Source organism: Sinohyriopsis cumingii, chromosome 13 (assembly GCF_028554795.1).
Source record: "Sinohyriopsis cumingii isolate HCF-2022 chromosome 13, ASM2855479v2, whole genome shotgun sequence".
Classification (NCBI taxonomy): Eukaryota; Metazoa; Mollusca; class Bivalvia; order Unionida; family Unionidae; genus Sinohyriopsis; species Sinohyriopsis cumingii.
Window position 1 is genome coordinate 1,954,910 of NC_142973.1, and position 12,203 is coordinate 1,967,112.

General features: G+C 36.7%; 1 protein-coding gene across 2 annotated transcripts in view; it reads right to left on the reverse strand.

The window, feature by feature from the left end:
* Positions 1 to 2,400: 2,400 nt before the first annotated feature.
* The window catches only part of LOC149784843 (uncharacterized), a 54,293-nt gene continuing 44,490 nt past the window's right edge, over positions 2,401 to 12,203 (reverse strand). For both annotated transcript variants that reach the window (XM_089931147.1, XM_089931148.1), the window contains exons 10-13: positions 9,226 to 9,420; positions 7,297 to 7,558; positions 5,296 to 5,451; positions 2,401 to 2,721 (exon numbers count right to left, since the gene is read on the reverse strand). In XM_089931147.1, coding sequence (XP_089787273.1) covers positions 2,417 to 2,721; positions 5,296 to 5,451; positions 7,297 to 7,558; positions 9,226 to 9,420 — 918 coding nt within the window. In that variant the 3' untranslated portion in view covers positions 2,401 to 2,416. The remainder of the gene's footprint in view (positions 2,722 to 5,295; positions 5,452 to 7,296; positions 7,559 to 9,225; positions 9,421 to 12,203) is intronic.

The window sequence follows — 12,203 nt, forward strand, 5'->3', positions numbered from 1 at the left end:
AAATTCTTTGCCAGGATCAACTTGTAGCAGATATGGCCATCGTAGAGGTCCTCGCTGATAAATTCGTTTAAACGCAGAAGCAACTTCAGATGCTGTCTTTGTCGTCAACGGCGTTGCTTCCTTGTATCTGCTTGCAACATCAACTACTGTTAACGCGTATTTGTACGTTTTCCGACGAACAACATCGTGAGGCAGGAATAGTATGTCGGCCTGATGAACTTCGTTGGGCACACTAACATCAAAATGTGCAAAGTTGATTTGGCTAGGCGGTGGTAGATAAATTTGCCATATTGCCTGTTTCGATAGCCAATTTTTTGCAGTAACCGCCGTAAACCCTGCTGCGCTAGCGAGTTTACTGATTGCCGCGTTACCCCTCCAGTATCCGATCGGGGAATAATAAAACGCCTCCATTGGAGATGCTTGCATTGTTATTAATTACTAGCGCCTAATACTAGTTTAGATTTCATTGCGGATCTTATTAACCAGTTAGCGAGTGACTCTCTGAGGGATTTATTTTTTATCGCGTTTAGTGAATGAATTAATTTTACGTCTGCGATATGTCGTTGTTGCAAATCAGGATTTTTATAAGCTACATCATGAACATGACAAGCCGCATCGATAGCGTTTATCGGATACTCGCCAGTTTTTGGTTGATTTTCGCTGTCAAGTCTGATGTCAAGTCTGGTTCCGGGGCCGCAGTAGTTGTATCCGGGAAGATGTTTTTCTCCGGGATATTTTGCCCAGGGAGTTCCAGGGAGTTTTCCAAGTTGGGCTGCGATGTCGCCTCCGCTAAACTTTTTTTTTGAAATCTAAATTTTTTTGTGCCACATCGAGCACATATTCCTGTGAACGCCTGGCGATTGTTTTTTGTCGTAATTGGTATCGGATTGTTTGTTGGGGTTCGTGCCTTGCACTTCACACAATATAAATCCATAATACTATTCATTTGTATACAAATGGAAGTCACTGATTTTTCCGCGACGAAGAAAAAAGAACCAGTAAAACATAATAGTGTGCTACCAAATTCTATCCGCATGATCATCATAGGACCATCTGGGTCGGGTAAAACACAGCTGTTGTTGAATCTGATAATGAAATGGATGAAATGGGATAAATTATATTTAGTAGCACCATCTGTGGACGATCAGCGATGCTATGATGTGATAAAAGATTTCAACGAGAGCGCAAAAGCGGCCATTGGAAGCGATGACGACATAGTTGAGTTTATAACTGACATCAATGACGCGCCTGGCGTAGATAGCATTGATGGATCAATTAACAATCTAGTTGTGTACGACGATGTTATGCTGGATAAGCAAGCAAACCCTGCGAGAATATTTTCTCGTGGTCGTCATAAAAACACTGATGTCATTTATGTGACTCAACGTTATACACAAATTCCAAAAGTGATCAGAGATAATTGTAACCTACTCGCGGTGTTCAACGGAGTCGACATACACACGCTACGAAATATTCACCAAACTTGGTGCAGCGGAGACATGGACATCAATAAATTCAAAAATTTCTTTAGTCGTGCACAGCGAACCCCACACGGGTTTGTGACAATAAATTTACACGATCCCAGAACACGATATCGAGTCGGACTTGATACGTTATTTTGTTAAAAAATATCCCCGAGAGCAGCAAGGAGGGCGCCAACCCAAGTTGGTTTTATTATGTAACCGGTGCAGCAATAACGTTTCCAAGACTAGATTATACGTTTAAACCTGTTATTTTGGTAAATAGACACCTTTATTGTCATTGTTGCCAAAATAAAGGGTTTGTTTTCCAAAATAAGTCTTAGTATTTATAATAATATTGATAGAGATGATTTCAGGCGGAAAAACCTTGTATGATTCGCCCTCCCTGCTGCTGGCTGACATTCTTTCCAGTTTTTGCATGAAACTAATAAAAGCCTACCTCAGGATATGTGTTCAAAATATTTAATTACTCCTAAAGCATGCCAATATCTGGGACAATTGCTAATTTCCTGTACAGAAGATAAATTCAGAAATTTCGTATCCACACGTAAATGTTCAGTTCGATTTTGAACACTGTCGAAAAGTGTATAATTCCCGACCAAACAGAAACGCACAGTGATTTTTGACCAGAGACAACAGATTACACACATATCAACGGACTTCCCATAAACCTTTGCATGCTTGCTTTGACCTTGCTACTATTCTTTGTTTTGAAATGTAAAATAAAAGGTATACCAAATTGTATGCCAATATTTCTGTGTCATGAATATTAATTATTGATACTTCGCGAAAATGTTATATCGCAAATATTCTAGATCAGTTAAGTTGACCCAAAATTTAAAAACTTTGATTTTTTTTAAAAAATGCAACAAGGCGTTTAATATAAGTGTTGCATACATCCATAACAAAGGACGGAATATATTGTAATGTGTCTTTTAATCGTAATACACACTATCGCATTTCGTTCCCATGTATCCGCCCCACGTTTGTCTGTCGTTGGACAAGAATTTCAGTGTTGTGATTCGGTTTTCATTTTGCAAATATTTCATCTTATCATGTATCGTGACGTTTATGGGAGTATATAGTTCATTTTTGATGGCGCTTTCCAGATTAATTTTGAAAATGTCCACATTAAATTTCATTTTAACAAATCTTGCTTTCTCATCTCGCAGAATCCCGTACGAAACAAGATTTACAATGGCATCAGGAACTCCATCTCCATCCACATCCCCAACTGCTCCTAAAATTACAACAAATAAAATGTAATTTAAATCTCTAAAAATCATTCCTATTGAGTTTGTATGGCATATAGTCTAGACTGTGTAATATTACCACTCAAGAATCCAGTTTATATACATACTGTGAATATACCCGAGGGCAATCGCAATAGTTTTTGGCCCGACTGTGTGACTTTGGAACTGGATTAAACGACTTGTAACCGAGGTAGGCAGGCAGACAGGTATACCAAAAGAAACATGGCGACGGACAACAGAGAAAAATATATAAGCAGTGGCCTACCCTGGGAAGCAGCACCAACAGCAGCTGCTGACCGGATACAGCGGCCCTCCCTGAATGTTGCCTTAAGCACCGTTCTGCGCATCTTCGCTAGCCAAGGTTCCGATAAGATAACACTATCTACACTTTAGCGAATCGAACAGACATTGTAGTGCTTTGTGTATATATATATATATATATATATATATATATATATATATATATATATATATATATATATATATATATATATATATAATTTCCCTTAGTATATAATGCCAGCTAACCAAAAGCGTATAACAGCGGTACGTTGTACATCGGCCGATGATGGTGGAGGCAATTGAATTAAAAAGGATACTTTGTAAGTTTAACATCGAAAATATGAGCACGTACCACAAGGAAGCCATTACAGATGTGTTTGAGTCAAATGTATGTATACAAATACGGACCTACACTGGAAAATTGATTATTTATCAGTCCATTCAAGTTGTGCGCTCCCCTTGTCTCGATCATGTAGGAATAGTGTTCAAATTAGAATAACTTAATTTTGATAGGATGCGGTAGCTTGCCGCCGTATCGAATGAAATTCACAGACTTGAAACACAGAAATATCTGCTCAATACGCCAAGGTGTAGATAAGCTTATGATATCGGAACCTTGGCTAGCGAAGATGCGTTCTGCGCGGAAAAGATTAAATAAACAGATGCACTGTGAAGGGCACTAGTAAAAAATTTAGTTTCACAGTAGCGTACTCGATGACAATCACATGCCGCTGGTGCCCATGGGTACCGTCTCTATATGTCTTTTGTATTCAGTCAAATAGCATAAACTGGCGACATTTCTTTTGAAAATACTGTTATTTGGCTAATGTAGAACTGACTGTCAAAATCGGTGTTGATACTGATGGATGATTTGTTGGTATGATCTCACCTGTCCATGAACAGTGTAGACACTTGCCGGCATTTGGTAACAGCAATATCTAGCGCGAAGTTCAAAATGACCACAAAACACAGGGTTGTGCTATTTGACGTGGATTTACAAGTTACTAAACATAGGACTTTAAATATTCTGTACCTATTCGCCAAAAGGATCCTTCAACCGACGATAGCTTAAGAGACACGAGAGATATCAGTAACTGTCTAAAATATACACCAATATATTGTAAACAGTCTTGTCTACAAACAATTTCACCATTTTATGAATAGGTGCTATCAGACCTGCAAAGAGACCATCAGTATCAACACAGGTTTGGGGTCTGATTTGTTTTACTAGGATGCTTGTTTATTAGGCAAAGGCACTAGTTTCTCTTCTAACGGAAACAGTTAATTTGTATTACACTGGCAAAACCTAGTTTTCATTTATTAAATCACGTGATATCAATTCTCTTTGTTCAATGGTTCATATTATAAGAAGTATACTAGGTGTATTTCTTGACCAGTGTTCTTTCTTTGAAGATAATTGTATATAGTTAGGCACCGACCATTCAGTTCTCTAGATGGGACCTGTGACTTTCTTTAGAGCTGAAATGCTATTTCGCTCCCTAAGAAGGACGGATTCTTTGCTTTCCGCAAAAAAAAAAAAAAATATGTAACATATACAGATACTAATAGACCCGATCCAGACAACTAGGCTATTTAGTTTCCTGGCAAATCGTAGAAAACAATTTTACCCAACAAATGAGGAGCCGGAATTATTATTATTATTATTATTATTATTAAATCCCAGCCCATCCACACCCCACCGAATAAATAATGAAATTAACAGTGCCTTACGTACATACTGAGCTAACTGGCTACTGTGATAAATGATGGTCGCGTCAGGGAGGCGTCACTATACATTAATTATATATGGAGTGTTTGAAGGGTCATCAGGTGTTAGTGGCAATGTACTACAGTTGTTCCTACACTTGGTTTTACCGTACATGGTACACAAACTTGTTTCCGCAACTTCACAATTTCGCAGATTCCCGAGATCAAGTTCGCAGCGTCTTAATTTTGGCATATCTGTTACTACTCGGGAAACTAATTAAATACTTACAAATCTAATTTTGCTGATGCGATTCACACACTGCTAAAATAAATAGTTTTACAGTATAAACATCATACAGTCTGGCAAAACGGTTACAATGCCAGTATAACCATCATACAGTCTGGCAAAACGGTTTAAACAATTTCTGACTCTCCCGACAAGCCCTGCATTCAACGTAAACTAGGAACAAAATTCTTACATTTCCTCCGTATTAATTTGAGTCCGATACGACAAGGTGTGGAAACATGATGCTTTGTCGAAAAATTCTAGATATAATCTCTATGTTCAATACCTGTTGTCCGATCATCCGGTTGAACTATAACACATAAAGAATCGTCGTCAACTCTTCGTTTACCACGCCACGGAGTCTCGCTTTGAGTCATCGTATGGTTGGTGCCATATTTTTTGACAACTTCATCCACTAGTTTACGGTCATCAGGTGTTAGTTCTTGAAGAAGAAAATAAAGTAATATTTAAAATAAAATTAACAAAATGCCGCCGTTCTAATAAACCGTGAAATTTGCCTCAGTAGTGATATCTTTTTCTGTTGAGAGTTTTCACTTTCAGAACGAAGCATTTAAAAACCAGTGACTACTACACTTACGGTAAAAGTCTCACAAGTAATACAATATTTTCAAGAATGTTTATTTCTTTTTAACACGTATAACAAAAAATGGCAGCTTTTCAAGCGTTTTATTGGGCGCATCAAAAAACGTCTTTTATTCGAGGAATGACTATTTAGACTTTGTCAGGCATATACGAGCAAAAGTACAGATGAACCGTCTTACAGAACAAGGAGATGGGTGTGAAATGCGTACAGTGAGTTGGAAAAGGAAACGGCTTTGCAAATAAATTCAAAAGATAGAAAATGATATTATATTTGTCATCAGTCTTCAGCAGGACTTTACGTCCGTCAAGAAGGCTGCTTTCATTAATGACTTCAAAACTTTGTTGGGAGGTTATAACAAGATTGACGTATGCATCATCATCGTTAAAATAAATATTTTTAAAAAAAATTGATTGTAGTAGCTTGCAGCTTGCTTCATTCGTGAATCCTATCATAAAAGGGTTTATTGATGATCTGGTATTTGCACTTAGCCACGTCAACACTCATTTGGACAAGATTACATTTGCTCATTAAACGACGATTAGATAATTTTAAATGTTTTCATCAATACAAATTTAATATTCTTAAAAAATTTCCTCACTCTAAGATTTACAACTCATAAAAGCACGTAATTTCTATATACTGTATGCTTCATAACTTGGTATGGTTTGTGTGACCTTGTCAGTTTCGGGTACAACAAGTTGACCTTCTAATGTTACGCTTCTCAATGCGTTACACAAGGTCAAAAGCTGGTGGCCTTGCTTTTGGTCCGAGCTAATGAAATCGGATAAAAAGCGAGCTCTACGTATAATGCCATGTTTTTGGTCCGAGTTAAAGAAATCTGATTAAAAGCTAAATCTACTTATAGTAGGCAGATCTGACCGACATCGATAAAGGCTGACATTCTGGAGACCTTTTAAATTCTTGGTGGACTCATTTTTTAGCAACCGATCAGATAAGCGTTGCATTTCGTGCTAGGAAGAGTTATCGTTACAAATATTATATTTCGAATGATACGTGTCACTTTTGTATATGGGAAAACTGCAGTTTGATTAAAGGATTCAAAGTTAAACAGAACATGACCTCATATTGGTGCCCTTAAAAGTTTACTCGGATTGGAGCCAGCGGCGACGGGAGGGTTTGAGGCACATAGGGCAATGTTCTTTAATCCCCCCATACGATTTTTATGAAGGTGAAAAACCAAGAAAATTTCCGCTGAAGAAAATTAAAAGCTCAACACTGTGTTCTCTCATCCTGGCGCCATAAGGCAATTAACTCCTTCCAAGCCCCTGACGCCACCACTGATTAAAATTAATAGGTCAGTGTGATAAGTAAGGCTGATTGATATTGTGAACTATTAATTGAGTCATTTGTCTCCAAATTCTTTCATAAAATGCAGGATCTTTCTCCCTATATCATTTGGAGTATCATGCATGTCACTTTTTACCAGTAACGAGTATATACCTTCTTGCAGGGCCTAAGAGTGAAACGATTTTTTACTTTTACAAAGATTTAATTCTGTCAAGGCGTACGAGTACATCGATTCATTTTACTTATTGCGAGTATACACCTTCTAGCAAGGTCTAAAAGTTAAACGATTTTTTACTTGTAAGGTGGCTATAGCTTTTAGGCAAATATGTATTGCGTAATCAAAGTATCTCAAGTACCATAAAATAATTGTCTTACTATAATAGTATTTTTCCGCCCCTTGTTCCCAGATTTTAATTGGAGCTTTCATAACTGTGCGATCCAGAGCGAAAAGCTCCGCAAGAAAAACTGTTTGATCCAGTTCGCATTCTATATAACTTTTGTCTACCAGTGGTTCAGTCTTCCTGTTTAACCGGAAATGACTTTCTGGAAGTAGAACACCCTCGTGATCAATGTTGCTCTCGTTAATTAGAATATCTTCTAGATACATCTTTCCATCCTCCGTTGCTCGCTTGTTTATCTGGCAAAGAGAGACACATGCTGAAAAAACGTAAAAAGCATATACATTTCAAATATTAACAAGAATTACAAAACCAAAACTCATTTATACGCATTTTTGAATCCATTTTTCAACAACTGTTTTGCCCGACATGCACACATGATTCGTATAACGTTACAAACTTAAGTTTACATTTACTGCAATACTAGTAAGTGCCTGATTTTACCTGTGCGTATTAAAATTATTTTTGGATTTAGAAGTGCGTAAGTCCTCATTAATCGACACAGGAAAACATCATAGTCTGTTAAAATGCTAAGACTTTAAAACATTCATCGAAAAATGCACGTTTATGGCTATGGAAGGAATTGTAAACTCAACTTTGTCAGGCACGTTTTGGGTATAGCCCGGCAAGTGTAGTATATCTTGAGCAGCTGCCAATATATTGGCAGTACATCTGGTCGTCTTAGACTGGTTACCAGTTTCGGTAAAGTTGCAAACTGTCTTATCCCTATGATATTTCAAACAATATTAATATTTTTGTCAGAGTCAGCGATAATGGAAATGATTTGTTTTTTGTTTTTTTAAATCACAATTTAATTTTAAAATTTAGCGCATGGATACCTTTTCAAGTTTGAAAAAAGAGCTAAGTCCTCAGTTTTCTCAAAGATATGGCACAATAAGGAAAACGTAAGGTTATATGGTTGCATTTTGATCCCCAATGAATGTTAAATGGTCTGATGAAAACGATTGTTGGTGACCAAGCAATAAGTAAGACTTTCTCAAATCTAAAATTCGATTAAGAAATTATGAGATTTTTTTTTAAACTGAGGTGAGTCAATATTCCCCATTTTCACTAAATTCTAAAAGTTTCGTTCTCAAATCAAAACTTTTTAACGTCTTTCTTAAAATATTTAGGTTTTCATAAACTCTTTTTTTATAAGAAGTAAAATATTCCATGTGTGTAATTTTAAATAAAGAATATTTTTTACCTTTACCTAAGACAAAAGCCTAAACATTTTGTATATAGTGTAAGGAAGACAATTTGAAACTGTATTTTAGGGCTACATTTGAGAAATTGATGATGTCCGGGGTTTAGGCCACATATACTAAACGACGATTTGTTAGGATAGCCGTATACGGATGTTTAACTTATTGAACTATCAGCAAAAATAGACATCAACTAATCGCATATTCAGAGGTCACGTTACTTCATATTCAGAGGTTACGTTACTTCACATTCAGAGGTTACGTTACTTCGTATTCAGAGGTTACGTTACTTCGTATTCAGAGGTCACGTTACTTCATATTCAGAGGTTACGTTACTTCATATTCAGTCCAGAATACGATGGGCGCCATTAATCTGAAAGGAAGTTGTTTATACATCGTCCCTAATTTTGATGTGATTAAAACGCCATCCCACAAAGTGTCTACCGTTACGAACACGTATTCATAAATAGGGTCACTGAATGCTTTTCAGTTTTAGTTTCAACTTACTCGTAGTGAAATGTACATATTATTGGAGTATTTCTAGATTTCTGATCAATAACAATTTTCCCGGGGGTGGGGTGTGTGTAATTTGTGGGGGAAAGGCGACAGTCTAAAAGGCGGCCATCTTGAACTACTTCTTGTTTCAGCTTGTTTCAGTCAGCTTTAAGTACTAATGGTGATGGCAAAACCCTAAGATTTACAATTCTCTGTATGCCAGAAGCTCCATGAACGGCCCCAGTGTTTCGAGGATCGTATCCGTTTCTACCCTGGACTCGGAACAAGAAAACATCCCTGTTGCGTGCAGTTGTCCTTGCAACGACGTCAGACGTTACGTCATACATGTTGGTTGTAAGATTCCACAGCACAGATCCGTCCCGGCCATCAATGATTATGGTCTAAAATAAAAATAAGAGTCATTTCGAAAATGAATCATTATATATATATATATATATATATATATATATATATATATATATATATATATATATATATATGCAATAAACGAACAGTGCAAAACTTGCATCTAACAAGCTTGAGCGCTTTCGACTATTAATGAGTCTTTTTCAAAGGCAATTACAATACATAGACAAGACAAACAAATAAAACAGAAAAACGTTGTGTTTGCAAAACTTTACATGACTATTTCTACAGGAATGAAACCTTTGCATTTATTATGTTTCAACTAGCTTATTTTCACTTGTTGCGGATGCTGGAAAATATTTTATATTGACATAAAATGTTGGGCCGTAACGACGTCTGTTATTTTATGTAAATTTATGTAAGCGCAAATTATATCCCGGATATTTCATTGCCATGGTATTAATTATAGGCTATTGGGTGATTAATGTGTGTGTGTGTGTGTGTGTGTGTGTGTGTGTCTGAATTGGATTTTAACGTAGCTTTAGCAATTTTTCAATCATATCGCTACGATATCTGCAGTTTTGCAGTTTATAGTGATGCCGTGCACTGGGGTATCATACATCAGACATGCAACATGATCTCCCACCCAGTCACATTATCCTGACACCAGGACAACCAGTCCTAACACTAACCTCTTAATGCTGAGCACCAAGCGAGGCAGCTGTTAGTACCATATTTGTAAGTTTCTAGTATGACTTTGCCAGGATTCAACTGAAGCATAATCATGTTGTGAAACACTCATTTGATATCTTGGGCCCAACCGGTCATTGCTGGTCACTTGCCATCACTGTGTCTGACGATCCATCAATCTGTCTGTACTCCATCTAATCTGTCTGCTTACATATACTAAATTACATGGTCTCCAATTTTCCTTTAAGCAGCAAGTATTTTGTTACTTGCCCTATTATTAGTATAATGCCTGAAAAATCCTGGAATCAAAACAAATTCCAGAAGTTCTGATAAATGATAATTACCCTGTTGTCAATAAATTTGTGTGTGTGTGCGTGCATGTGTGTGATTTGGATTTTTAAGGTAGCATTTTTTTAAAAATCAGTCATATCACTACGATGTCTGCAGTGGGGTAGTTTATAGCGATGTCTTGCACTGGTTTATCATGCCGCAGACATGTAGCATGATGTCCCACCCAGTCACATTATCCTGATACCAGGCCGACCAGTCCTAACACTAACCTCTTAATGCTGAGCGCCAAGCGAGGCAGGGTGATTAATAAGCAAATTTAGAGAATTATTTAAAAGAAAATGTGTCGGCTGCAAAAAGATAATTTTTTTTGTGCATGGCTGTCGTTTTCTGATCTTCTTGGTTTAAGCCGCTTGATTTCAATGTTCTAAGACAGCGTATCCAGTAAGATTCCTTTTCTTTTCTGCTTTCGGAACTCCAGTTGGGGTTGTGAGCAATTGCAATAAATGTTATATCACTGAAAGTGAGGCCACCGGAAGAGAAGTGTTCAGCCACTGGGCGTCTGTACAGCTTCTTTGTCATTCAATCAGATCTATGAAGGTTGTAGCTTTTCAGTGTCTCCGACATACTGAAGGCTACAGATCTTGCATGTGATGAGATAAATGACATTCTCTGTTTTGCACGCTTTGTTTGGACCATGTATGTTTAGTTTTCCTCTAGTCACTGTACTAGAAAATGTCCTGGTCTCTATCATATGTTGATAGGTTTTGCATCTTTTATCGCCACAGGGACCAAATTTACCTTGGTGGTCTGGGATAGTGTTTGGCGTTAGCTTAGATATATATAAATCGTATTCAAACATCATAATTAATGATCTCCAGTGAGTGATATATGATATGTTCAGCTTGCAACGTCTATTTATGTATGAAAATTATCGCGAAGCCATGTTCACTAAAGGGTTATATATTTCGTTAAAGCGTAGACAATTTTCTAAACGCAGTTATTTGTCAATTATAAATTTAGATTGGTAGATAGACCGTCAGGTAGATCGACAGATCTAACTGAGGTTAAGCGAAATATATATAAATAGATAGATAGATAGACAGACAGATAGATAGATGTGTGTTTATATATATATATATATATATATATATATATATATATATATATATATATATATATATATATATAAATACACACACACACACATTCTAAAAGATATATTTCAATCTGTAATAAGGCTTACACATGATTATTATAGAAACAACAAACGATGACTACAAATCAGGAAACGTAGAGACGTAGATACAATCTTTTTTCCTGGTTCAAAGCAGTTTTTGAAAATTATTAGAAGATAATAAACTGACGAAAAACCTTACTCGTACTACCCTTTCTAGCAACGTTACTAAGAACGTGTAATGACAGAGGAGCAGATAAATGATTGATTCATTTCTTAACGTCATTTTCAACTGGTTATGGGCTAAATCATGCCGCAGAAATGTTAGCTAACAGCATTTCCTTCGGACACTCCAAGGCAGACCTGGACTCAAACCTATGACCCTTGTATTACGAGTACGACTCTCTGGAAGCAGAGATGAATGTCTCGTGCTTCAAATATATATCGAAATGAAAAGCTAAACAAATATTATCAGAGAAAATAAAACTATATACAGAGCCGTGTCCCAAAATGAGCATTGTAACTAATAATTTAGCGATCCGTGCGAGGTTTTTCATTTTATGTTGTTAAGGGGTGGGGTACATGGTCTACTGTAAAATGGGTAAGTCATGCAGTTAGGAAAGAAAACATTTTGAGAAAGAAGGCAAAAACCTATGAATGGTA